Consider the following 25,875-nt stretch of genomic DNA (forward strand, 5'->3'; position numbering starts at 1 on the left):
CATGCCCTAGGACACAATATTCTTGGCCACGGAATATATATATAACAATATTTAGCCCAATTAGCCTCTGGTAGCTAGGCTGGTAAAATACACTGGTATACATAATAGAGTACAAAAAAAGTTCACTGCAGAAGGCAAGGCATGAATTGTAGAGGGGTAACTGAACTCAGCAACTCATGCGTGAATAATTACATCAGACAGGTCATCAGTTTTCTCAATATGAAGGCCTTCTTCATTTGCAATATGCAACATACAAATAAAAAAAAACGATGTCGACAAATCAGATTTCTCCCTTCCTTGGTATTTTTTGTACGTATCTTTCACAATATCAGATAATTTTAGGTCACTGGCTTTTTCTTTTTCCGACAAAAATGAAGACTCATTTTTTATCTCTGTTACATGTTGCTGGGTAACATTCCAAAGATTTTGCTTTAGCAAACGAACATTAATTTTTTTGGATCTCTTTTCAAAATGAATACTGTCTGTATGCCAAGATGGTTTAGCTGCTTTGATCACATCAGTTCCTAATGAACCAGGTATCTGGCTATTAGGTCCAGTTTCGTCACTGACCAATTTCTGGTCGTCAATTGGAGCATCAAAATCATAAACACCCGGATCAAAACCGCCATCAAACTCGTCAACAGCGTTTTCGTTATTCACACTAGAATCAATGTTTTCCTCTAAAGGTTTGTCCATCACCTCATATAAAAAATCTGCGGCATCCTGATCAATTTCCTCGGATGGCTTTGTAGTCTTGTCATTATATTTAGCAGCCCAAAACTCACGGTCGGCATACAATGCAGAGGCTGAAGATGTCCTTTTAGTGAAAACGTTCCTCAGCCTTCGCTTCGGTTTCAGCAATGATTTGACCAATCTCTCGGAACTCCACGATTTCAAATCTGGTAAAGTGGTCATTTCGGAGTTAATTTGATCGGGATTCAATGATCTCAACGGACGTGCTGCTTTCTTGAAAAGAATCGAAGTATCAGCATCCGTGGAATCGTTCATGAAGTCAATAATATATTCTTTTTTTTTCATTTTCTTGATTTCTTTGATCGATTTAGTATTTTTGGAAATTGAATTAGAAGCGGAGTCACCTTCGTTGTTGGTAAATATGGATTCCTTGTCATTCTCACCAGCTATCCTTGAGTTTGAGTTGATAGCACGTATTTTCCAATGTTGGCGTTTTCTTACGCTGGGTATCTTATCTAATTCTGCCATCAAAATTGACTCTTTTTTTATGACTTCCTCTTCATCAAGGAAAGGTTCATTAGCATTAAAACCGTTGTCATTGTACAACTTATAGTTTTCAGGGTTTGCAGAGGAGTTCCCTGTGCTCAAATTGGTGACTTCTGAAAGGTTGAAATTGTTCACAGAGTCTACGTTGTTATCGTTCAAATCAAAATTATCAATATCATAATCATACTCCACATTAAATTCTGGAGTGTCGAGATCGAGTTTTTTCTCATCTTCTTTCATTCTTTGGTTTATCTTGTTGACAAACTGCTTGCCATACTCTACATCTTCTATACTGCTCTTGATTTCTGTAATCTCATGACAAATATCCAATGAGTCGAATCTTGGGTCTCGAACAACATTTTGATATATGTGCAATAAATCAATTGTCATTTCTTCGTCTTTCAGATCAACATCGGCAATTGTAGGTTTACCATTGGTCGTCTCCATTTGGTCGTCTATGTTTGCATTATTTTCTGGTTTCACTGTGAAGTCAACTGAAGAACTAAGATCGTGTCCATCAGAAGCAGAAGATGTGGTTGTTGTATCATCAAATACAACACGTCCTTCGTTTGACATTCTAAGACTATTTAACAATAACGATTTAGCTCCCCCTTCGTCAAAATCTGCAAGCATTTTACGAAAAACAGGATCAATAGTGGCAAATTGGATATGGCGATCGTTGAATTTGAGCTTTTCCATTGATAGAAATTTGTCCGCTTCCCTTCCTGTTTTATCCTGGCGACTTTTCTTGCTCCCTTGATAATCGGGGTCATTCTGATTGTCATCATCTTCATCGTCTTCCGCTCTGGATTTCTTTTTTCTGGATTTGGAGTCACTGTTTATAGCTAGTATTTGAATCAACGCATCAGTATCAACCCCTACCGAATCTACTCGTTTGGAAATGACTTTCGTGCAACCGTCCAAAGTTGCAGAAGCCATCTGGAAATTGATGGATACACCATCGTCTGATTTCAAATGATTCATATCGTAAAAATATTCAATGAGCTTCACCTCCCATGTATTAACATTGTTGATTTTATTGTTTGTAACCAATTTGATAGCGTTCTCAAAATCCTCTTTGCTCAGTACCATGAGGTTGTCATCATCGTCATCATCGTCCTTTGCCTCATTCCTGTCACCTATCCGGAGGTGTTCCGAATCTTTTTTTGCTGTAGATGACCCTAAACTGGGTACCCTTTTTCTCCCCGGGGCATCTCTAGGGGATCTATGTCTTTTTGATCCTTGATATGGGCCTGCCATATTACTCTCCTGTTGAAATAAACGAAGGTCAGATAAACTTTTTCTTTATTTACCTTTGACATACTTTTGGTGTATCTGCGAAAAGCTGCAGTTTTCACCGGCTCAGAAAAAGGAAAAAACAGAGGAGCGATTATTTTGCTGAGGAGATTTTTGTATATTGATTTGATGAGCTGTCGCAGTTTGGATAACGTGTCACTGTGTTTACACCATTCAAGATTAAAAAAAGAGTAACAAAGCTGTACCAAAGCACGCCAGACATTTGCCATGTGTGCAGAAGACGAGTTTGCATCTACTGCAACTATCAAGCAAATTTTTACTAGATTGCAGAAAAACCCTGCCAATCGACAATGTTTTGACTGCAATGCGAAAAACCCTACCTGGACATCGATTCCTTTTGGGATCTTCATATGTCTGCAATGTAGTGCCAACCACAGAAATATGGGTGTGCATATCTCGTTTGTTAAGTCTTCGGTTTTGGATACAAAATGGACTAACAAACAGTTGAGAAGCATGAAATGTGGTGGGAACGACCGTTTTAAGGAGTACATCAACAAAAACGGTGGCTCAAGTATATTGAGAAGTGAGCCTAAGAAAATATATGATTCTTCTGTTGGTTCGAATTACAAGGAGAAACTGGAGAAGAGAGTTGAGAACGACACCAAAAGGCATCCAGAAATTTTAGAATGGGACGATGCCGATTCTATTGAAGCAAGTGAAGAGGAGAGTTCAGCTGCTGGTGATGATTTTTTCTCTAAGTGGGACAAGCCAACTAATACACCATCACCTTTGACCTCAAGAGCATCAACTCCTCCTGTCAACAATTCTACCACTTCTTTGAATGACGAAAGCACAAATGCAAAGGCTAAAACTACCCCAGCTAGAAGAGTCGTCAACAAGACTGCCAAGGGCAATAGTATATTAGGGAAGAAGAACATTTTGGGTGCAGGTTCTAAAAACAAGGCCAAACTGAACATCAAAAAGGTTGCATCTGACGATATCGATTTTGATGAATTCGAGAAGGAGGCAAAGAGAGAAGAGCAAGAAATCAAGAATTTGGGATACAATCCAAACGACAATCTGAAGGCCACCACGGCCACTCCTGACACTTTTGCATCTGCCACTACCAAGAAAGGTCCAATATCCCTTTTTGACAAACCGGAGGCAAGTCAGTCAAAAACTGCTTCATTGGCTTTATCAGGAAACCCATCTTCTGCCAAAAAGAATGATGTTGAAAGTACCAGACAGAGCTTTGCAAAGCTCGGTTTCGGTATGACTGCCTCTACTGCACCAACTACTTTGGATGCTAACCAAGGTAAGAAGTACAAAGATGTCCAGTATACTGGTGACGTTGAGAAGAGATTTGGCACTCAAAAGGGTATCTCCTCAGACCAGTTCTATGGTGTTGGGAACTACGATGAAACCAAAGCCCAGGAGGCTAGAACGAAACTTCAGTCTTTCACAAATGCACAATCGATCTCTTCGTCTGACTATTACGGGGAAGATGACACTGCGCAGTTCAGACAGAACAACGGAGGTGGGGATGTCGAGCAGCAAGTGTTGGAGTTTGCTGAGAAATACATGGGAGACGATTTCAATGCACTCAAGGGTGCCTTGGAACAAGGTGCCGAGAAATTTGGCGGTTATCTTCGTGATGTATTGAGAAACTGAAGAGTATAGGCGCCTATTTTCTGAACTATATCAAACTATATAAATAATGTAAAGCGTATTTGAAAGAAAGAAGTTGCAAAATTTCAAAAGATGTGGCACGCAAATGCTCCCCGGCATCAATCACAAGGTTGTGGTGTGTTCGAGATCAATGAGACAACAGAGAAAATAGGGTATTGCAGAGAATTAGGTGATTTTTGTTTTTGGCCATCTGCGGAAATTCTGGCGAGCAAATGATTCCACTCGGCTTTCAAGGTGGGGCGGATACACTTTCAGGGAACTTGGTGAACTTTGGGCTTCGTTAAGGTACTTGGTTGTATTGTTTGGCAAAGAAGTAAATCAGAAGAACGCCAACAAAGAAGAAGCATGTCAGAGTCAGTAGCAGTGATTGGTGCGGGCCTTGTTGGGGCGTTAGTGGCTTTGGGCTTGGGTCATCGTGGATACAATGTGACGCTGTTCGATCTAAGAGATGATCCGAGAACGGCAGGAACAGCAATCAAGAAGAACTTGCGCTCAATCAACTTAGCAGTCAGTGACCGTGGAATACGTGGCTTGGAATTTGTAGATTCAGAAATGAGTGCTCGGGTGTTGAAGGAGATCATTCCGATGCACGGGCGGATGATTCACACGCTAGATGGGAAACAAGAGAGCCAAATATATGGGTTATTTGGGGAGCACATCAACTCTATCGACCGAGCAAAATTGAACGAGAGCTTGCTCGATGAAATCGACACTTTCAACAAGACAGCTGTGAATCAAATCAAACTCAAATTCGAGCATAAGCTTGTAAATCTCAACTTCAATACCAGAGGAGCATCTGTCGAATGCGAGGTTAGATATGGTGTCAAAAGAAGTTTTGATTTTGATTTTGTCATTGGTGCAGACGGCTCGTATTCAAACGTTAGATACCAGATGCAAAAGTACATACGTATGGACTACTCGCAAGAGTACATCGATAAATGCTATTTGGAGTTGTATATTCCGCCAGGTGAGAATGGAGCTTTTTTGCTCAATCCAAACCATCTTCACATTTGGCCGCGTAAAGAGTTCATGTTGATTGCCTTGGCGAATAGCGACGGGTCATTTACGTCCACCTTTTTTGGGCCTTGGAGTCTGACAGAAGCGCTGAAGAAGGCGGAGGACATTGAGACGTTCTTTCTATCAAACTTCCCTGATGCTGCTGACCTCATCGGTATGGAAAATGTGGTAAAGGCTTTTACAGGCAATCCCAAGGGTGCACTAATGCAAGTTACATGCAGTCAATACCATTTTTCAGACAAATGCATCATTCTCGGGGATGCCACACACTCAATGGTACCATTTTATGGCCAGGGTATGAACTGTGGGTTTGAGGACGTGCGAATCTTGTTAGGGCTACTAGACGAAAAGGAGACCAGGGAGGCAGCATTTGATACGTACACCGCAAACAGGCACAAGGATCTTAAAGCCATTCTTAAGTTGGCGCTCGATAACTACAAGGAGATGTCCACTAAGGTTATCTCATCGGCATACTTGTTGCGCAAAACACTAGACAGCTTTCTGGGGAGACTTATCCCGCAGTACTGGATTCCTCTATACACGATGGTGTCCTTCAGGGGAGACATTCCATATTCCCAGTGCGTTAGACGGGAAAAAACCCAACAGAAAATTCTCAAATGCATCGAGCTCGGTTCGATAACGGTCGTTGCTATTGCTGCATACTGGAAGTTCAAGAAATAGAAGATGATTACGATCTGGAGCCGGTCCAGCCCCGTCGCAACTCGTGTAAATAATCTCCATAGTTCTATAACTGATGCAATAGCTCTGTAACTGATGCAATAATGTCTACTCCGAAAATGACTCTTATCTACAACTCACCCTTCCTCCTTCCCCGGCGCCAAATATGGCTGACCAGGTGGTCGTCTCCAATTGGGTAACTGCTGACCGCCGGTACCGGGCTGGCGCCTGCGCTCCGGTACCGGAGGACGCCCATTCCGGTTTTTTGCCGGTTTTTTTTCATTTTCCGGCATTTTTTGCTTCCTCGAACATGTTAGTAATCTGTCTCCGCAGTATCATATATATAGATGCTTCCCGTCCGTTCTTTTTGTGACGGTGCATGCAAACACAAATCTTCTACCCGTCTTGAAACAACCTTCGAGTAGTTTTTAACAGCAAAGAAAACTCAGAAAGTAATAGACCATCTATAATGTCAACGCTTTACGACAAGGTCTTCAAAGATCACATTGTGCACCAGGATGATTCTGGCTCTTGTTTGATCTACATCGACAGACATTTAGTTCACGAGGTGACTTCTCCACAGGCTTTTGAGGGCTTGAAGACTGCCAGCAGAACTGTGAGAAGACCAGATTGCACTCTTGTCACGGTTGACCACAACATTCCAACAATTTCAAGAGTAAACTTTAAAAATGTGAGTACCTTCATCGACCAGGAAGATTCAAGACTTCAAGTTGAAACCTTAGAACAAAACATCAAGGACTTCAATTTAGCGTATTTCGGTATGACTGACGACAGGCAAGGTATTGTCCACGTGGTGGGTCCAGAACAAGGGTTCACTCTTCCAGGTACTACTGTTGTATGTGGTGATTCCCACACCTCCACCCACGGTGCATTCGGTGCATTAGCCTTTGGTATTGGTACCTCCGAAGTCGAACACGTTTTGGCAACACAGACTCTCATCCAAGCAAAATCGAAAAACATGCTTATTAGAATTGATGGTGAACTCATGCCAGGGGTGACGTCCAAGGATTTGGTGCTCCATGTCATTGGTGTCATTGGTACTGCTGGTGGTACAGGTTGTGTCATTGAATTTGCTGGTAAGGCTATCCGTGACTTGAGTATGGAAGCTAGAATGTCCATCTGTAATATGGCTATTGAAGCTGGTGCAAGAGCAGGTATGATTGCCCCAGATCAAATTACATTCGATTACATAAAGGGAAGGCCATTGGCTCCAAAAGATGCAGAATGGGACAAAGCCATCAACTACTGGAGCTCATTATATTCAGATGAAGATGCGAAGTTTGACAAGGAGGTAATCATTCAGGCAAAAGATATTGTTCCAACCATTACTTGGGGTAACTCTCCTCAGGATGCTCTTCCAATCACAGGCAAGATTCCAGATCCAAAGGATTTCACGGATCCAATAGCTAAAAGTGGTATTGAAGCTGCTCTCAACTACATGGGTTTGACCCCAAATACCCCATTACAAGATATCAAAATTGACAAAGTTTTCATCGGTTCATGTACAAACTCTCGTATTGAAGATTTGAGAGAGGCTGCTAAAGTTGTAGTAGGTCATAAGAAGGCAGAGAACATCAAATTGGCTCTAGTCGTCCCAGGTTCAGGTTTGGTGAAAAAGCAAGCTGAGACTGAAGGTTTGGATAAGATTTTCGAGGCTGCAGGCTTCGAATGGAGAGAAGCAGGTTGTTCAATGTGCTTAGGTATGAACCCCGATATCCTTGATCCATATGAGAGATGTGCTTCTACCTCCAATAGAAACTTCCGTGGTAGACAAGGTGCCCTTTCGAGAACTCATTTGATGTCCCCTGCTATGGCTGCAGCCGCAGGTATTATTGGTCACTTCACAGATATCAGAAACTTCCCATACAAAGAATCTAAAGATTCTCCAAAGATCCAGTTAGGTGGTGAGGAAGATAAAGAACTTCAGGATGCTGTTTATGCACATGAGAAAGCACCAATCCCAGCCAAGGAAACAGAATCTGAAAAACTTGCAGATGAGATCGATGATATCCCTCCAAACTCTCAATCCGCTAGTAAGGAAAAGCCAGCTGCAGTAGCAGCTTCTATGGAGAAATTCACTATTTTGACTTCTGTTGCTGCACCAATGGAGAAAGCAAACATTGACACAGATGCTATTATTCCAAAACAATTTTTGAAAACTATCAAGAGAACTGGCTTAAGCAAAGGTCTTTTTTACGATGCTAGATTCACAAAAGGCTCAGATGGTAAGGATGTTCCAACCGATTTTGTTTTGAACGTCGAGCCATATAACAAGGCAAATATCATCTGCTGTACAGGTGACAATTTTGGTTGTGGGTCTTCCAGAGAGCACGCTCCATGGGCATTAAAAGATTTTGGTATCAAATCCATTATTGCTCCTTCCTTCGGTGACATTTTCTACAACAATTCTTTCAAGAATGGTTTACTGCCAATCAGACTTCCACAAGAAGTGATCAAGGAAAAGATCTACCCAATTGCAAAAGCTGGAAAGCAAATCACTGTTGATCTAGTTGAACAACAAATTAGGGGCCCAGATGGTGATATTTTGGTAGAGAACTTCGAGGTAGAACCTTTCAGAAAGCATTGTTTAGTTAACGGACTGGATGATATTGGAATCACTTTAACCAAATCCAAATATATTGATGAATATGAGGCAAAGCGGAAAAATGTCTTTTCATTTATCGAACCAGGCTGTTCTGTCGTTATTCCTGTCAAGGGTACTAAGAAGTCCCCTTATGGTAACACTGCCCAAGAGTGGTAATGTTCTATTCATAAGCAAAAAAACTCATACATTCTTATCATTCATATTCTTTCTCTCATTGTATATCTACTTTACGAACCTCGTACATTCTCATATTTTTTTACAAAATCCCAATATTATACAAATTATCACATTACCCTAGAATGTCTTCACCGACAAAATACACTACTTATGAATTATAATGTCCTCATTATTACTCAAGGTCTCTAACGTTAATCCTTGTTCGTTGGCCAAGTGCAACAAGCAAATAAAACAGAAACTGGTGGATAAATCTCTTTTAGTTTTTGTGTTATATTTCAAGGACATCTTTTCAACCACGTTGGTAAATTGCATGGAATCGATATCCTCTCCGCTGTCAACGAAATCATCCATAGCTGGAGGACTCATGGTTGATGTCCTAGTAGTTGACTCTTCTGACCGCGTTGCTGACGATTCTACTTCAAGAGGAGTGCCTTCCTCTTGAACTTTATTTGAATAGCCTCCTCCATTACCTTCTTCTTCTTCAAAATGAGATGCGAAACGTTTCTTTTTGTGAATTGATATTTCTTCTATTGAATTCCATATATTTTGTTTAAGTAATTTTACATCAACTTTCTTGGATCTTTTGGCGTATGAAATCGCGTTGGTACGGTACAAGGTTTGAGGGTGGGCATTCATGTTTTCTGTGTTTCGAGGTTGCTCTTCAAATGGATTAGGCAATGGTACTTCAAATCCTTCTATACCGTTCGGGTCAAAGTCGTCATTATCGTTGAAACTTGAAGGGTGATCAATAGGATCACTAAAAATGGAATCATTCAAAATGTCATTATCATTTTCATCTCTGTAGGCCTGAGCAAAAAACTCTTCACTTGCAGGAATGTTGTCAAGTTCTCTTTCTTCAAACGTGTTTTTTCTTTTCTGCATCAAAACTGATTTAATCAACTGGTTAGGCTTCGTGCTCAAAAATGCAAGACGCTTGGCAGTGAAAGGTGCATCACTATCAAGAAGATGTCTTCCAGACTTCCTTTCCTTTTCGGTGAGCATGATCTTGGACAGATACTCAGTAGAAGCAAAGAGTTCTTCCTCATTTGGATCATTTTTGTCAGACAAAAAGTCAATTAAAACCACATCTTTCTTTTTATTGTACGCTCTTGAAGTAGATTTCTGACTATATTTACTAGATCTATTATTATGAGTATCCTCTTCATCATTGTCAATTTCATTAAATGTTCTATTATTGCTGGTAGAGCGTTTTAATCTTGCAATTTTCCAGTAAAGTCTAGGCCTCGTTCCAATACTATCGTAAATTTTGATCATGTCGATGTCCGTTTTATCAGGTTTCGTCGCATCTATTAGATCCTTCTCTCGTATCTTGCCTTGTTCTCTTTGTCTATTTTCATCAAAAAGATTAGTGAAGGTTATATTGTGACCTGACTCGTCTGGATCTTCGACACCATCAATGTATAAAGAATATTGGGTACGTTTAGAAACATTTGACATTTTATCACTTTCATTGCTATTATTGTCACTAGACTCAGCCATATTAATATCAGGATCATGCATAAAGTCCGGTTGTGCATTGTCATCAAAAGTATCATTAATATGACCTTCTATGTTAAGTCTTCTATCATTTTCAATCCTAGACACATCAACCTCATCCATGTATTCCAACAAGTTCGCAGGATCGGTTTTACCATTGGATATTTCATCCAATTCTTTCAGCGAGGGGCACACATCAAGCGAATGGTTGATGATATCAAAGTCAACAAGGCGTTTCAGCAAGTTTATATCAATTGAGTCCTCACAGTCTCCACGTGTTGGATCACTACCTCCATGGGCCTCATCTTGGGCACTTTCTTTTCCATCTTCGTCCTCTTCACTGTCATCTTCTATAATCAGCTCTGTATCATCAGCGATATCAAAAACAACTTTGCTTTCCCTGGAAAGTCTTAAGATATTATTCAATAAGCTCTTTGCACCTCCTTCATCAAAGTTGGCCAACGCATTTTTGAAGACTGGATCAGGTTTAACGGGTCGGTCTTGGTCTTTAATCTTGATTGTATTGAAAGAGGGAGCAAGATAGGTATGTTTCTTCTTGTTTTTGCTTTTGGATTTAGATTTTGAATTTCCTCCCGTAATTATTGTTCCATCATCGGGCGCATCGTCTGAGAGCTCGTCGTCGCTATCATCTTCGTTCTGATTTTCCCCGTCGTCATCATTGTGGGACCCCGCCTGATTATTCTTGTTCAAATTTCCAGCTCCAGATGCCGGAGGTGCATGATTATTGCTGCTACTAGGACGGCTAGAAATCGTGTTTTGTTTTGATTTGATGTTAAGAGACGATAATAACGTACCTGTATCTTTAGCCGCTGAGTCAATTCTATGTGAATAGATCTTCATGCATCCATCTAAAGTCGTGGAGGCTTTTTGGAAATTCACCCCGTCACCTTCTCTTAGGACGGTGAAATCATGAAAGTAGTCAATCAAAGCAAAATTCCATGTATTGTTGGTATTGATTTTGTTGTCTGTGGCCATTCGAATCCATAGCTCAAAGTTTTCGCTCGACACTGGAACACTATCCGGATCTTCTGCAATACCTGTTCCTAGTGAGTCGCCACTCATTTTGATTTGGCCGCTATCAGAACAGCTGGAGACGGTATATGGGATGTAGAAAGATCGATGGTGTAAGCAATATATCAGATCTGCTAGTGTGTACTAGACCTCCGAGGGTAGTAAGTATTTTCGAGCCTAGTCTCTTTTTGGCTGCCCGGACAATCTCTATGGCAGAAGTTATTAGTGTGATAAACAAAGAAATGTTCTTTCTTCTTTCCACCGTTTCTCAGCATCCGTGTTATATCAACGTGAAACGTAAACAAAACAGCAGGCTGGGCCATATTCATGCAGCGAATACTCTCCCAATTCCGCTTTCAGCAACTTTCTCTGCTTGTTACGTAAGCGCCTCCCACTCAAGTCCGCATCTCAGCCATTTGACAGCTAATCATGTTAAAAAAGTAATCATTTTCCATTTTCGGAAACTGGTTGAAGGTATCGTGTAGAAGATCGAATCAGCAAGACAAAAAGGGAATAATGTGATAGCATCGCAAGTTTGCAAAAATTATAAAGCTCAGCTGGCAGGTTCTAGGGGATCTCTAGCAAGGCACTACCAGATGTGAAATGAGACTTCCTTTGCAAAGAAAAGAACACCTGGTCTCCAGCTACAACACTAGGTAGAAAGTACAAGAACGTTTTGGAAAACTAGGATTAATCTGCTATGGACAGAAAAGGTCTTGAGATTGTCAAGTTTTTGCTTGATTGGCACGATTTGCTTACAGAGCCACCGGTCAATGGATTGATTCCTGAAATATACTTCTGTTTCGTTTGTTCTGTGTACAGCAAGGGGAAAGACAAGGTGTCTTGGCTACAGTTTATGAAGTACCTCCGTCTTATTGACAAACTCTGTAGTGGATACACTCTTGTTTGTGTGCCAAGTAACGCCTTGAGCCAGCATTATGAGGATTTGTTTCGTTGCTTCGATAAAATTTCCTACATCAACCGGTTATCCTTGGCGTTGCTCTTGAGAACTACACAGTCGCTCAATTATGCTTACGTTCCGCCATCGTCGTCCGATTCGAACCGCCAATCTAATAGCCCATCGCCCTCTGTTTTGTCCACGAGCTCTGTCAGTACTACAGCATCTGTTTCGGCCTCAGTGTCACTTGGGGGACTGTCCGCGTTCAACGATCCCTCTTATATGAATCAGCCTCCCTCTTCATCTTCTTCATCAGAAGACTACAATGGTTTTGAAAGCAATAGGCAGAACTGTGACGAAAGTTTAGACTTTGAAGCGGTCGAAAACGTTGATCTACATATCAAAAGAAAGTCATTGAACGAAGTTAACTACCAAATTCCAGCCAATAAAAATGAGAGGCTAAAGTACGTGCTGAACCTAATTGATGGGGAAAAGCCGATTGTCTCTGAAAATGACATTTACCCTATCAAGATGATCACGAACAAAAAGCTAATCCCGAAAGATATCAATGATACCTACACTTTGACTACCAAATCTAATCGATTGGAGCAACTCGAATATTTGCTCAACACCGAGTGTTCATCTCATAACCTACAGAGGGAGCGTGCACGGTTGAGGACTCCTGTTCTTCCCTTTTATGAGTGCTGCGAAGACAGTGAGCACGCCGCGTTATTATCTTCGTTGATCACTTTTGACAAAAGCACCAGCTTTTGTAGGTTGAATGAGGATAAGCTGAAAAAACTTATCTACGAGAGCAAAGACCGGGTCAACCAAAAGTTTCACCAGGTATATCGATGCGTCGAAAGCAAGATGCATTTTATTCCGATCATCCAATCTCAAACAGACTTCAAGCTGGGTGACTGTTCGTATTTGGACACATGTCATAAGATATCCAACTGCAGATACATCCATTATGGACAGTTGATGCCATTGCATTTCAACCCCGATCAGGGTGCATCTGCGGGTAACGCCGACGAGGACGCCAAAATGAAAGAGCTGTATGAGATCAAGGAGAACATCAGGATCTGGGACTTCACCAGAGGCGAGCCGGCATGCAGCTACTTGAGCTGCGAACTTCCTCCGCAATGGATCAACTGCGACTTGATGAACATTGATTTCGAGGTGTTTGGCAGCGACTTTGGGGTGGTCATCGCCGACCCCAGCTGGACGATCCACATGAATCTCAACTACAGCAGTCTGAAGGACGACGAGTTGTTGTCCTTGCGCATGGACAAGTTGCAGCGTGAAGGCCTGTTCTTGTTGTGGGTCACCGGCCGCACCATCGAGACGGGGCGGGAGTTTCTCCGCAAGTGGGGCTACAAGGTGATCAACCAGATCACGTGGATCAAGACCAGCCAGTTGGTCCGCACAATCAGCACCGGGCGGACCGGCCACTGGTTGAACCACTCAAAGGAGCACCTCCTCGTTGCCACCAAGGGCAGCGTGAAGTGGATCAACCGTGCCATCGACTCGCAAATCATGATCTCCTCCACGAGAGAAACTTCCCGCAAGCCCGACGAGATCTACGGTATAGTCGACCGGCTCGTCGGCGCCGGCGTCCGCAAGCTTGAGATCTTCGGCAGACAGCACAACACTCGTCCGGGCTGGTTGACCGTCGGGAATCAGCTAGAGGGGACCCGTCTTGTAGAAGGAGAGTTGATCAAACGTTACAGCGCCTGGCAGAGCCGATCGTCCCCCGCTGCTGTTGGAGCCTGAGGCAAGTGAGCCAATGAAAATCGAGCGAAAGTCGGCGCTCGCCGCCTTCTTTTGCGTTGGGCAGACGGGCCGGGTGGTGAGACCAGTGGATTAGGTAAGCGGTCCAGAAAAACGAGAGATTGTGGTGTGTTGCAGCAGTGACGGTGACGGTGAGGAGGGAGAGAGGAGGGAGAGAGAGTGTGTCAGACAGAATTTTGCTTGTTTTGTGGTGTTGTATATCGTTTTGTATACGGCGTAGGATACGCCCCTATAGAGAACATAGGTGCAAACACACACACACAAACACACACACAGAATGTTCAGAACAGTTGCAAAGAGACAAGCAAAGGTTATTGGCAGAAGATTCCAATCCAACCTCGACAAGCCAGCATTCACTGCTGACCCAGCTAAGGGTGCCGAGTTCGCCAAGCACCTCGAAGCCGTCGAGCACCACGCCGACGCCTCCTCCGCAACCTGGAAGAAGGTCTCTTTCCTGTTGGCCGCCCCAATCATCGCCATCACTGCCGTCAACACCTTCTTTGTCGAAAAGGAGCACGCAGAACACAGAGAACACACCAAGCACTTGTCCGACGAAGAATGGCCTGTTCCTAAATACCAATACTTGAACGTCAGAAAGGTCGATTTCTTCTGGGGTGACGGTGACAAGACTCTTTTCTGGAACTCAGACTGTAACAGACACATTAGAGACTAGATTAGCCTGACCTGAATCTCTTCGCTATGAATCCAACGTCACCAATGCTATAAATTATTATTATCACTATCATTATTATTATTATTATTATTATTATTATTATCACTATTAAAAAAGCCATCAACATCTACCTTCCATCATTGTTATCAAAATTATTATTATTATTACTATGATTTTCATCCTTCATCAATTGGTCAAGCTTAGTAGCAGCCTCTTTTACTTCTTTTTTTTTCTGAGAAATGGACAGCTATGAAACGCATCTGCGCAAGCGGATCAAGCAGTTTTGCTTTCTGGAAAACTTCTTTAAAATTTCTTATATATTGATAATAACAAGAAAGAGAGAAAAGACAAAAAACACCTGTAGGTTTTAGTAGGTTATCGATACAACAGTATAAATCGATCATTAAACATTATCGCTTACATCGACTCAGAGTGCCGAAAATATATATAAATTATTCGTTGCAGCAATTGCCACAGAGTTCTCCATAGGGTGCCAGCTCAAATGCAGGATGGACTTCTTGAAGTCGATTGAATCCGGATCGAACTTATTTAGCATCGACAAGTTCTTACGTTTGTTCGAGTTCGACTTTTTGACTTTGAATGCCGATTTGTCGGCCTGCAGTACAATCTCACGTTCATTTTCTTGTTCTTGTATCGTACATTCGGGGCTAACTGAGTTTTGGTAAATCATAAAATTGTTATTGTATGATCCAGTCATAACGGATTTACTATCACCACTAAATTGGACTTCGAATTTATCGAAAATCGCATCGTTTTCGTAAGTGTCACAAAGACGCTCTCTCAATTGTTCATGGATGTTAATTGTTTTGATTGGCTCGGTTTCCATATTGATATCCCAGATCTTGACAGTCATGTAGTCTCTACTTGCAATATAACGTCCGTTGGAACTGAACTTGACATCTGATATCGATGACGTGATTTCCGTAAAGAAATTATGGTTCGAAGGATCCACATACTCCTCAAAGATCTTCGAGTGGTTGTCACATAAGGAGTTCATCCTCATATCATTGAGCTTTATCATACCCTTTGACGATGAATACATGAACAGGTTACAATCCAATGGATGGAACTCTGCACTGGTTATGACTTCGGTCAACTCTTCCATGTTGGCTGGCTTGATATCGACAATGTTGAAAGACTGGTCCTCAATACCCAGGTTCCACAAATTGACCCTCAAATCATCACTGGAAATGAAGGTTTCTTGGTCGGAGTTCACACTTATCGAGTTGATGTGGTAGGCATGGGCGTTGGCATAGACTTTCTTCGGTTGGGCGGCTGTTATTGTATCGTGGTAAGTCAATCTTGGCAACTTTATCTCTGCCATTGTGGCACTGTTGGAATCTATAAGAGCTGTTACTAGATTGGGGTTGGTTTGGAAAGAGGATAACTGTCTGGTAATGTTTGCTGTTGATTTGGGAGAGAAGTTGCTCAATTCGTCGTTGTTGTTGGAGTTGTTTTCGGACACTATTTTGATCTGCTTTTCGAAAACTTTCCAAAGCTTTATGGTCTTGTCATTTGTGGAGAGAAGAAACTTAGACTGATTAAATCTTTTTAACCATTTGATTTTATTTATCTTTTCTTCAATCTCGAGGGACTTCAAGTAGTCGAACTCTGCGTCGTGACTCTGGAACTCGGTGTAAAACCTGTACTCGCAATTCTTCTTCGTTTCGTTTCTCTCAAACAGAACGACACGGCCACCTCTGTCACCGGTGGCTAAGAACTCTCCCGTGTGATCGAACTCCACGGTGGATATTATGTCTGCTTCTGTTATATTTTCTATGTCGCCTTTATCGCCAAAGCACTGGCTGAACTTCCAATTAGGTTCCTCCATTGTGTGTGGTTGTGTTTGATGCGTGCTGTTTCACTGCGTTGTGGATATTGTACACTGGGTGTGGGGTTGAATTGGCCTGTCAGACGGAAAAAGGTATCAACGGACGTTTTATGTGTGTGGCAAGAGGACGAGGGGCTTTGTGATGAAGAGAAGGGGTGGCCTGGTTACGTGGGTGCTGGATCAAAGATACGTAGTAAAGAGACGACTGTTCTATTATGCTGCGGAGAAGTCAATGGGTGCACGGAGATGTTGGGTGGTCGCTAAGGAGACGTCGGTGCCACGGTCTGTGCTGCTGCTGCCTCTTGTCCCAGCGCCTGCAATCTCCATCACATCGCCAAATGGAGGAGCAAATCGTTGACGGCGACGCTTTTTTTCTTGACGGGGAGAGGAGCGGGGCGAGGACAGGGGGAAAAGGAGCATTACGTAATAAAACCAGGGGAATTACGCAACGCGGTGGATCAGTAGCAGCCCGGATTGGTCTGTGTCTAGTATTCAACAAGATATATAGATATTATGATGATATATAGAGTTAATAGTAAGAGAGGGAGATATACAATCACGTCGTAGAAAATTCAAACGGAAACACTTAAGCTCTCTTGGCAGCGTCGGCTGGAGAGACTCTCTTGGCGTTTTGGTTGAATCTTTGTCTGACAGGAGGAGCTCTGACCTTTCTGTTGGTTCTGGATCTGACTCTGACGATTCTAGAGTGGATGGCACAGGAGACACAGTAGTGCAACTTGTTGAACATCTTTGGGATTGGGTATTCGTCGTAGACAGAGGCTTCGGAGATGTCTCTGACGGCGGCGGCTTCAACCATGTTTCTGACCGTCATTCTCTTGATGGCCTTGTCCTTAGGGACGCATCTGGAGCAGTTGACACATCTGACTGGCTTGACGTGTCCTCTACCGCTCTTGTTTCTACCGTTGGATGCTCTCTTCTTTGGCATTTTCTGTGGAGATGAAAGGAAAGGGGGGAAGGGGGGATGTTAGTACGTGTTGTGCGGGGTCATGGTGGGGAGTGGGCGTTTCCGGCGGCGGTATCATGTCATGTCCTTGCGTGGTGGGTGGCGCCAACCAGGCGATCTTTCGGTGCCCTGCAGCACACAGTCCTTTGCTCGTTTCTGTCATCGTGGGTGCATCTGCATTGATGTTCTGTGCTCCAGCGGTGCTCTGCAGCCGCTACGTTTTTCATGTTCTGTTTCTTTGGCAAAGCGTTTCCGCTATCCACTGTTTGTAATCGTTCGCCACTCTTTATTTGCGTTCTGCAACCTGCATTCTTCACTTTGTGCTTGGCATGCACGTCTCTTGTCTGATACCAATATTTCTTGCCGCCGTAGTGCCTCTTGATGGTGTCTGTACATACGTATCTGTGTCTTGAGTTGGCTTGTAATGACTCCTCTTGAACCTCTGTCCCCGTCCTCTGCCTTCTTTCTGTCACTACAAGATGAAAACCGCCGTCTATTTTTCACACCCTCCTCCGTCTCTCTCCCTCTGGCCCTGCCTCCCTCTCCCTCTCTCGCTCCCGCTACCCCCTCACACGCCCACTGGGCCCAGCTCGCGCTCGTTTTTCCCGAAACACAGTCACGCAGAACCGGCCCCGTCAGCCCTCTCAGCGCTCCATCTAGCCCTCGCTCTGCGCACGTGTGCGGCCGGCCCCGGTGTTTCCTCCGTGCACCGCGCCTACCGGACACGGCCAGCCAATCAGAGCTGGCACATTCGCAGACGCCCTTACAAATCAGATGATAACCGTCGCGTCCCGCCACAAACAGCGGGCGCTTACGTAACATGGAGTTCTCTCTAGTTGTGCGTTTTTTTCCTCTTTTCCTCTCGATGTGGTACAACAACGAGGCCGGCCAGACTGCTTGCAAACACAGCACATAGCGGCTGCTCCTTCTGGCTCGGTCCACGTAGACGAGGACAGCATATCGACACATATCGCCCGTCACCGACACACACAGCACACCCCACAATGTACGTATCCATCACACGGAGTGCAGGGCGGCCGAGAAGATGGCAGTTGAGACACACCCTGAGACAGGAAAGGCTCGCCACAGACACCTAGGAGAGAGGGGGCCGTTTCCCGTCATCGGCAGCATTTAACCTTAATTACAGTTACCTCGATGCCCCGCCAATTGTGGACTTGTTTTTCCCGCTAGCCAGGACGCCGGCATCGTTGCATGACATCGTCAAGCGGGCCAACAAGTGAGTAACTGTCGCTAGGAAGATGCTCCACGATGGCAGGGGCAGCCGCAAACGGAGCAGTCCACATCTCTATGGTACGTCCATGCTCAGTGAACTGCAAACTACAATTGCACCCCACATGGAACCATGTTTTCAGCGTCAATTCAAACAGCAGCCCAGTAACCAGTCTAGTAGGACACAGTTACTCCGATCCACAACCTGGCGATTGTCTCCTCTACTTCTATCTCCGCTTCTGCATTCTATTCCTCCCTTGTACCTTATGTTCACATACTAACATACATGTATCCTCTCGGATCCAACCGCGTAAAGCTCCCTTACACAGAATGTTCAGACAAACCCTCAGAGTCGCAAGATCTACAAGATTATTCTCCACCACTTCCCTTGCCAGAAACAACGCTCCAAAGGAATTCAAGACCGCAAAGACCCTTGCTGAAGTTGAAACCAAGTTTGACTTGATCGGTAAAGGTGCTCAACCAGGTGAAGTCCCAACTGATTTGGAACAAGCCACCGGTTTAGAAAGATTCGAATTGTTAGGTAAATTGGAAGGTATCGAAGTTTTCGAAACCGAACCATTAGACTCTTCCAGAAAGGGTACCATGGCCAACCCAGTTATGATCGACTCCTATGATGACTACAGATACGTCGGTTGTACCGGTTCCCCAGCAGGTGCCCACGTCGTCATGTGGTTGAAGCCAACCAAGGACAAGGTAGCCAGATGTTGGGAATGTGGTTCCGTCTACAAGTTGAACTACTTGGGTACCGGCGAAGACAGCCACCACTAAATCACTATTTAGTCTTTCAGATAAGATCAGATAACACCGGATATTATTTACTCTAACCTCCACCCCTACGTCCCCTCTTAAATAATTATAGAATAAGCAAAACATCAACAACATATGTGTCTCAGCGCATTCAAAAGGACAAAGGTTTGAAATAGCTACTTGGCTGTAACCTCTTTATCCATATCATCCATTTCCTATTATTATTATTATTATTATCATTATCAACACCACTATTATTATTATCACTACTACCATTATTATTATTATTTTATTTCTTCAGCTATTCATGCTACCTATGTATAGTTTCCTATGTATATATGGCCCTCATATGTAGTACTTTTTCCCCTTTAAATTATTGTTCCAAGCTTCTAATGCTCGTTGTCAGTTTTCTTCCCCGGTTTTCCCCACATTCCAACCACCCGCGTTGACATCACCGAGGTAAAAACGTCCGGTCTTCTCCACGAGATGTCATCTCGAAAACCCTAAACTTTCTCTGGCTTTGTACATAATTCAGCAAACAATCTTTGTACCGGTAAAGATCCATTTTTGGCTCAGCATGTCAGCGTTTACAAAACCAGTGATAATATCGCTTTTTCCTATTCCAGAAGCGATTCTTAACCATACACAGCTCCTGAACAAATACGATGTCGTGAAATACCAGCTAACGACACCTTCAGATTTCGAAAGCGACATGAGTAAGGAGCCATACAGGTCTGCTATTGCAATTTTTGGCTCTTACCCTGGCTTTAAACCAATTGGCGGACTCGAAGAGCAGTCCCTCATTGACGCGTTGCCGCCAAACTTGAAAGTTATTGGATTATGCAGTGCAGGTTACGATGGTTACGATCTGCAGCATCTATCTTCGAAAGATATCAAACTATGCAACGTTCCAGTTGATAAATATATTGCTATGGACGTTGCAGACTGTGCCTTGTGGCACGTCCTTTCTGGTATCAGGAAGTTCAATAGCTGGGATAGACTGACGAGAATCAACACGACAGAGGATAATCATTCACATACATTGAAACTTCGTGATAAAGTTAGAAATGATTTTGTTAAGCCAGGAGAAAAACAAGTAGGGTTTGCTTTTGGCCATATCTATCATGGTCAACCTGTTAGGCGGGTCTCTGGCAGGAAATGTGTTATTTATGGCTATGGTCTCATTGGCAAAGCTGTAGCAGAAAGAATGATCACCATTGGAATGGAGGTAAATGTCGTCATCAGAGATAAATCAAAATACCAAGACTCCGACTTCTTTTTTTACTCTTCCTCAAGTCCGAGCGAAGTAGAAAAGGCTACGCAGGGCGCAAATGTCATTGTGGTGTGTTTGCCGGGTGGTAAAGACACTTTTAATTGCATTAATAAACAAACTTTTGATAATGTTGGTAGTGATTGTGTTGTTGTGAACATCGGTCGTGGATCATGTATTGATACTGAGGCGTTAAAAGCAGCAATTGAATCAAATAAGGTCTCACATGTCGGTCTGGATGTTTTCCCGAACGAACCAATCATTGAAGCCTACTGGCACGATGAAAAAGAGGTCAATTCATCATCCAATAGATTCTACACAACTTCAGTCACCCCACACTTGGGAAGCAGTACTATTGATACCCTGGAATTTGCATCCTTCACATGCATAGAAAATATAATGATAGGGATAGAAACAGGACAATTCAAAAATGTTGTCAATGAAAAATGATCCGAAAAAAACTTTTATTCCAGGATGTAAAACTTTCAACTGAGAAACTTTTATTTACTTGTCTTTATATATCTGCTTATAGGAAAGATATTGAAGAGCTATCCATTCACCAGTCATTCAATCAATTACACAGAATGAATATCTTCTTTAACATCCTTCATGATGCTCCAATACTCACGATAGATCTCCTTCCATGCCTCAACACTCTCTTCACAAACCCTCGCTGCAAACTTCCTCTCCTTTTGAAGAAGTTGTGAAACTTTACTGTGTTCTTCCGTAACGATAGATGAAAAAAAAGTGGCGGCTTCTTCTTTGCACTTAAAATCCGCCTCGTCGGCCATCTTTGTAAACCAATTAGGACCCTCTTGATCTTTGGAGTTCACAGCATATCCACCACTTTCTTCTTGAAATTCCCAAGGCTTGCCCAAAGGATAATCACTCCAATGAATATAAATTGCGTTATCGGCGATCTTTTTACCATCCCATCCAAATTTGTCAACACCCATACCCGTAGTCATGACATCATCGTAATCGATATCATCAAAATTTCGTTTTGCTAGTTCTTTACCTTCTGAATTCTTGTTAGCTTGCATGAGCATATCAATGTCGATATCTGACATCAGCTCTTTAATCGGCAGCGCATTACCTTCAAAATCAAACCTCCAAGCCCAATCCCAGTATGGAACTCCTGGAAACAAATCAACAACATCATCAATATTCTTATAACTAATGCCATTCTTGTATGATCTCTCGACGCTGAGCATAGGTGACGAATCTGTCAAGTACCCAAAATCAGGTGGCATAGTCAAGTATGCATTATGTTCTGTCAACGGTTTCCTGAATTCTCCAGAAAGCAAAGCGTATGGTGCATGTGGTATCAACAACAACGAAGGAACAGAAGAAGCTCGTAACCACTCATTCTGAACCAACGCTTCATCTTCTTCCTGTTCATCCTTTTCTCCAGTAATGGTTCTATTAGGGTCTAAAGTCCTAGTGTACTGATTGTGATCAATGAGGTCACTCATTTTCCAAACATTGTTGATGATTTCCATATCATACTCCTCTATTTTCTTTTCTTCCACCATTTTGCAAATCCATTCATAGGCAGATCTATCAGGCATAATCACCATGACATAGCTACCCAAGGTTAAGTCTGGGAATAGATCAAATGCAGACTCTACGGATGGTAGTGTAGAGTATAAAGACCAGAAAAAGTCAGGACCAAAGTTCTCTTCGATCCCAATGAGAGTAGTATAAGTATCTTTTATTGGTATAGTATACTCCAATGGTGTTGGTGGTAGTAAATCATTCTTATTTTTCACTCCAGTGGAAAATGAAATCACCTCTTGTTGTTGCAACTCGGGATGATTGACATAGTTTAGTGGGGCTGCCAACAATGCTGGTGGTAAAAAGAACAACTGATCCATCCGCTTACGGATGATGGAGTCTGAATCCAAGTAGATTACACGGTCGTATTGTGTCAAACTGAATGCGTGGAGCTTGGTGAAGGAGTCTGACCAGTACGTTGAATCAGAGTGGAATTTGGATTTGATGGCGTCAAATTTTTCCAGCTCCGCAGAGTACGTGTGTCTCAGAAGCTTGACCATCTTCACCAATTCTAGATTCTCCCTTTTGTCTCCTAATTCTTGGTCGACGTCAAACGAACAAATGACGTGTATTTTAGCCTTCGTGTTGATCTGTCTCAATTGTCGCACGTTCACAAGTAGGGGTAATAGCTTTGTGGGGCCGGTAGCATAGAAGACGTAAGCAAGTCGGTTCCAGTCGACTTTGTCTGGCTTTTCGATGATCATCGACTTGTATGTTTGCATGATGGTTTCTTCCGGAATATACCTCACGCTTTTTGTGTCGAAAGGGCTCCCGCTGGCTGACGCAGGCCGTGGTTTCCGCAAGCTCATGCCACTCTGTTTCATATAAATCAATGACTTTCGTGGGGTGTATACCACAACAAGTGCATACACGAAAAATGTGAGCAAAACCATGGGTAATGCACGCTTCAACCTTCGACTTAATTGTCCACCCATCATAATTAGAGAAGTTGGTCTTACGTTTGCTGCTGTCAAGCTTGACTTCTTCAGTAAAGCAATTTAGTTAGATAAACTGAGGAACGACCAAAGCTATGAACAACGATGCCAGCAACAACAACAACAACCACGACAATGACCGAGAAGGAGATGGTAAACACAAACCAAGGACGATCGAACCTGAGAGAAACGCTAGGTGGAAAAAGATCCAGACATCCAAGCTGAGTGGCCGAGAAGAATGATTACCTCATAGCGAGATTAAAAATAAACAGGGGAACAGAGGGTGACAAGAAACTTTCTCCACGAAAAAGCCGAGTTACCTAAACGGGCTAGGTGAAAGCGTGATCCAGGTACAGTTGCTTCTACAGGAAAAAATACATTATTAGTTGAGTGTTATTAAAGATTAAAAGATGGAAAATATATATGTATACGCGGAGAAGAAGGACTGCTTCCCAGTATTTCTATTGTACAAGCTCCGACCACTGTTTGCATAGTTGTTTTGTCGACTTGATTATCCATTTCCCGGACTGATGGCCCGTTGATTGGAAGGATAGATTTTGATTTCGACAAAAAAGAAAAAAGGGGGAATTGTTTATTGGCCTGCTAAGATGGAGCATAACGTATAGTTAAATGTTAGTGCTGTGCTGAATGGTCTGTTGTTGCTTTCGAACTCTTGCAACCTTTGCGCTTCCACTTTGCTTTTTTTAATTTTTCTTAGCGGCGTTCTTGCTTTTGATTTCCTTCATGATCTTCTTCTTCATGGTCCACGAGAAGAAAGCCATACACAAAGGCAAGAGTATATTGTTCAGCACGATCCAAGCAACAAGAATACCAAAATATCTGCCGAGATCTTTGCGCGAGGTGTCAAACAAAGTAACCTTCATCAATTCGTAAGCGTTCTTAATTGGCATAGCGTAAGTGAATCTGTAGAACTCCGGACAGAGTGGAATTGGAGCAAAGGTGGCAGAAATGTTGATCATAACAAAGAACAACATCCAGAATCCCATCAGAGGTGGTGGACTGCAAACAAAATCAAACCGACGTTCTGGTTGGCCCCTCCAACAGCTGCCATGGTCAAATACGACACCATCCAGAAGACACCGAACCCGCCTGACCAGGAGTTGTCCATCTTGATCTGGAAGGCAGCGTTCAAGCAAGTAAAAGCTAAGGAGATGAGCAAGTAATTTAACTGAGAGAGAAGCATTCTGAACAGAATGTAGTGGATAGTAATGGCAGACTTAGCGACCGTGCCGTACAACTGTGCCATCCACATGACCTCGAAAAAAGTGATAATGATAATGTAAATCAACCCGACTTGAAGAGGGCCGTTTGTGACTGGTTCAACAGGAATGGCATCGGTGGACTGGATGATTGGGTAAGACGTCAACACGTTGGTGTTTTGTAGCTTGGCAAACTGTTCGCTGGTCAAATTTTTGATGAGCGGAGGATAGATCTCTGTTTGGAGGGCCTCCTGGAAGTAAGACTCAAATCTGAAAACAGTGGGGCTGACAATACCCTCCATTGTAGAGGGGTCACGGGCCGTCTCATAGAGAGAACGGACAAAATCCCTGGTGTCAATGTTTTCAGCGGAGGTGAAAGCATCTGTCAAACTCTGGGAAACGTTGTTTTGGGTAACGTAGATGGCAGCCCAGTACTTCTGGTCATGGATCATTTTTTGGACGTCTGCTTCGCTCAAGTTAGACTCAAAGTTCCATGTGGCTAACTTCTGCATATCCGGGTGCTGGGTTGCCAAGTATAAAGCCTGAGAGATCGGTGCGGCCCGGTCCTCTTCCACGGCAACTAGATAATGTAAGTTGACCAATCTGCCGTCTCTCTTGTACATGGACCCCCAATAGATCGGCCACACACTCAGAATGAAGACCCAGAGAGCCACTATGACAACGACGTACTGCTTGATCACCTTCATTCTCATCCCCTTGTTCTCCTTCGAAAACAGAGGGTACTTTGGAGGAGGGCCTGGGGGTTTGATGCCCTTTTCCAAATCTTCCTCCCGAACACGTTCGTTTTCTCGGGCTTCACCAGACGTGACCGTCTCGTCATTGTACTCAGAAATGGTTCTCAGCAAACCTTGTTCCTCTTCACCGGAATGGACACTTTCTTGTCGGCCCTCACGAACGTAGGGCTGCACTCCCTCGGAGGAGCTTGACTCATTCGATTGCTTGTCACTCATGATGGCAGGAGTGTTTGTCGGTAGACTGGTTGTTGTGTTAATCGTTTTGGTGGCTAAGATCCTGGAAAAAAAGATCTTTACTTTATTATTTTTTTTTCTCTCTGTTGCTTAGCGATAGCTCGATACCTTGTGAGTCTTGGAAGTCTGAGTATCCAAGCACGAAAAATGGTTGATCTTCCACAGGCTGTTGCTTTCTGGTTGGGGAAATCTCGAGAAGAAGAACTCTTTTTATTTTGATGTGAAAGAAGGAGGTTTAATTAGTAATGCAGCACGCCCATCTCCGTCGGCAACGTTCTGTCAAGCGTCTTGCTGACCGGGAGCCGGTCTTCGAGGGCACGGGCAGAGCGGACTGTCCCCATCAAGCACGTATCGCCGCGGCCGATAATACCCTAATAGGCATAAACGCCGGTCCGAAGGAGTTTAGTGAGAGTTGTCTGGAGTCAGCTTCCCAAAGCGGCGCGCAGCGTGGGGTTAAGGAAAATAGGCTGGAGAATCCAAGTTATATGCGATCACGTGACGTTATCACCGAGT

At 43.2% G+C, this 25,875-nt stretch overlaps 15 protein-coding genes across 15 annotated transcripts; 8 read left to right on the forward strand and 7 right to left on the reverse strand.

Annotated features, from left to right (window-relative positions):
* Positions 1-174: 174 nt before the first annotated feature.
* PICMEDRAFT_70617 (hypothetical protein) lies at positions 175-2,499 on the reverse strand (the record flags this gene model as incomplete). Its single annotated transcript, XM_019163689.1, has 1 exon — positions 175-2,499. The coding sequence occupies one exon, from the start codon at positions 2,497-2,499 to the stop codon at positions 175-177; it is 2,325 nt and encodes a 774-aa protein (XP_019020150.1).
* A 197-nt stretch (positions 2,500-2,696) lies between these two features.
* On the forward strand, positions 2,697-4,265 carry PICMEDRAFT_14531 (hypothetical protein). Its single transcript, XM_019160417.1, has one exon. It carries the CDS (start codon positions 2,764-2,766, stop codon positions 4,165-4,167), a length of 1,404 nt encoding a protein of 467 aa, XP_019020151.1. The 5' UTR covers positions 2,697-2,763; the 3' UTR covers positions 4,168-4,265.
* Positions 4,266-4,416: 151 nt separating this feature from the next.
* PICMEDRAFT_14532 (hypothetical protein) lies at positions 4,417-6,014 on the forward strand. The gene has a single exon (XM_019160418.1). It carries the CDS (start codon positions 4,531-4,533, stop codon positions 5,881-5,883), a length of 1,353 nt encoding a protein of 450 aa, XP_019020152.1. The 5' UTR covers positions 4,417-4,530; the 3' UTR covers positions 5,884-6,014.
* Positions 6,015-6,349: 335 nt separating this feature from the next.
* PICMEDRAFT_70620 (hypothetical protein) lies at positions 6,350-8,662 on the forward strand (the record flags this gene model as incomplete). Its single annotated transcript, XM_019163690.1, has 1 exon — positions 6,350-8,662. The coding sequence occupies one exon, from the start codon at positions 6,350-6,352 to the stop codon at positions 8,660-8,662; it is 2,313 nt and encodes a 770-aa protein (XP_019020153.1).
* On the reverse strand, positions 8,620-11,431 carry PICMEDRAFT_90687 (hypothetical protein). The gene has a single exon (XM_019165059.1). It carries the CDS (start codon positions 11,261-11,263, stop codon positions 8,828-8,830), a length of 2,436 nt encoding a protein of 811 aa, XP_019020154.1. The 5' UTR covers positions 11,264-11,431; the 3' UTR covers positions 8,620-8,827.
* Positions 11,432-12,980: 1,549 nt separating this feature from the next.
* Positions 12,981-13,886, forward strand: PICMEDRAFT_57162 (hypothetical protein; the record flags this gene model as incomplete). Its single annotated transcript, XM_019163218.1, has 2 exons — positions 12,981-13,090; positions 13,193-13,886. 2 exons carry the CDS (start codon positions 12,981-12,983, stop codon positions 13,884-13,886), a joined length of 804 nt encoding a protein of 267 aa, XP_019020155.1.
* A 295-nt stretch (positions 13,887-14,181) lies between these two features.
* On the forward strand, positions 14,182-14,577 carry PICMEDRAFT_70623 (hypothetical protein; the record flags this gene model as incomplete). Its single annotated transcript, XM_019163691.1, has 1 exon — positions 14,182-14,577. One exon carries the CDS (start codon positions 14,182-14,184, stop codon positions 14,575-14,577), a length of 396 nt encoding a protein of 131 aa, XP_019020156.1.
* Positions 14,578-14,867: 290 nt separating this feature from the next.
* On the reverse strand, positions 14,868-16,871 carry PICMEDRAFT_14534 (hypothetical protein). Its single transcript, XM_019160419.1, has one exon. It carries the CDS (start codon positions 16,427-16,429, stop codon positions 15,005-15,007), a length of 1,425 nt encoding a protein of 474 aa, XP_019020157.1. The 5' UTR covers positions 16,430-16,871; the 3' UTR covers positions 14,868-15,004.
* PICMEDRAFT_90935 (hypothetical protein) lies at positions 16,537-17,156 on the forward strand. The gene has a single exon (XM_019165064.1). It carries the CDS (start codon positions 16,645-16,647, stop codon positions 16,954-16,956), a length of 312 nt encoding a protein of 103 aa, XP_019020158.1. The 5' UTR covers positions 16,537-16,644; the 3' UTR covers positions 16,957-17,156.
* Positions 16,950-17,859, reverse strand: PICMEDRAFT_14536 (hypothetical protein). The gene is made up of 2 exons (XM_019160420.1): positions 17,792-17,859; positions 16,950-17,378 (listed from the first exon to the last, which is right to left on the reverse strand). The coding sequence occupies exon 2, from the start codon at positions 17,373-17,375 to the stop codon at positions 17,016-17,018; it is 360 nt and encodes a 119-aa protein (XP_019020159.1). The 5' UTR covers positions 17,376-17,378; positions 17,792-17,859; the 3' UTR covers positions 16,950-17,015.
* Positions 17,493-18,512, reverse strand: PICMEDRAFT_90945 (hypothetical protein). The gene is made up of 2 exons (XM_019165065.1): positions 17,621-18,512; positions 17,493-17,582 (listed from the first exon to the last, which is right to left on the reverse strand). The coding sequence occupies exon 1, from the start codon at positions 18,360-18,362 to the stop codon at positions 17,649-17,651; it is 714 nt and encodes a 237-aa protein (XP_019020160.1). The 5' UTR covers positions 18,363-18,512; the 3' UTR covers positions 17,493-17,582; positions 17,621-17,648.
* Positions 18,513-18,953: 441 nt separating this feature from the next.
* PICMEDRAFT_57166 (hypothetical protein) lies at positions 18,954-19,412 on the forward strand (the record flags this gene model as incomplete). Its single annotated transcript, XM_019163219.1, has 1 exon — positions 18,954-19,412. One exon carries the CDS (start codon positions 18,954-18,956, stop codon positions 19,410-19,412), a length of 459 nt encoding a protein of 152 aa, XP_019020161.1.
* Positions 19,413-19,968: 556 nt separating this feature from the next.
* On the forward strand, positions 19,969-21,111 carry PICMEDRAFT_70627 (hypothetical protein; the record flags this gene model as incomplete). Its single annotated transcript, XM_019163692.1, has 1 exon — positions 19,969-21,111. One exon carries the CDS (start codon positions 19,969-19,971, stop codon positions 21,109-21,111), a length of 1,143 nt encoding a protein of 380 aa, XP_019020162.1.
* Positions 21,112-21,236: 125 nt separating this feature from the next.
* On the reverse strand, positions 21,237-22,940 carry PICMEDRAFT_9545 (hypothetical protein; the record flags this gene model as incomplete). The annotated part of the gene is made up of 1 exon (XM_019165099.1): positions 21,237-22,940. The coding sequence occupies one exon, from the start codon at positions 22,938-22,940 to the stop codon at positions 21,237-21,239; it is 1,704 nt and encodes a 567-aa protein (XP_019020163.1).
* A 917-nt stretch (positions 22,941-23,857) lies between these two features.
* PICMEDRAFT_70629 (hypothetical protein) lies at positions 23,858-25,344 on the reverse strand (the record flags this gene model as incomplete). The annotated part of the gene is made up of 2 exons (XM_019163693.1): positions 23,858-24,085; positions 24,175-25,344. 2 exons carry the CDS (start codon positions 25,342-25,344, stop codon positions 23,858-23,860), a joined length of 1,398 nt encoding a protein of 465 aa, XP_019020164.1.
* Between the last annotated feature and the right edge of the window lie 531 nt (positions 25,345-25,875).

This window comes from Pichia membranifaciens (genome assembly GCF_001661235.1).
Source record: "Pichia membranifaciens NRRL Y-2026 unplaced genomic scaffold PICMEscaffold_1, whole genome shotgun sequence".
Classification (NCBI taxonomy): Eukaryota; Fungi; Ascomycota; class Pichiomycetes; order Pichiales; family Pichiaceae; genus Pichia; species Pichia membranifaciens.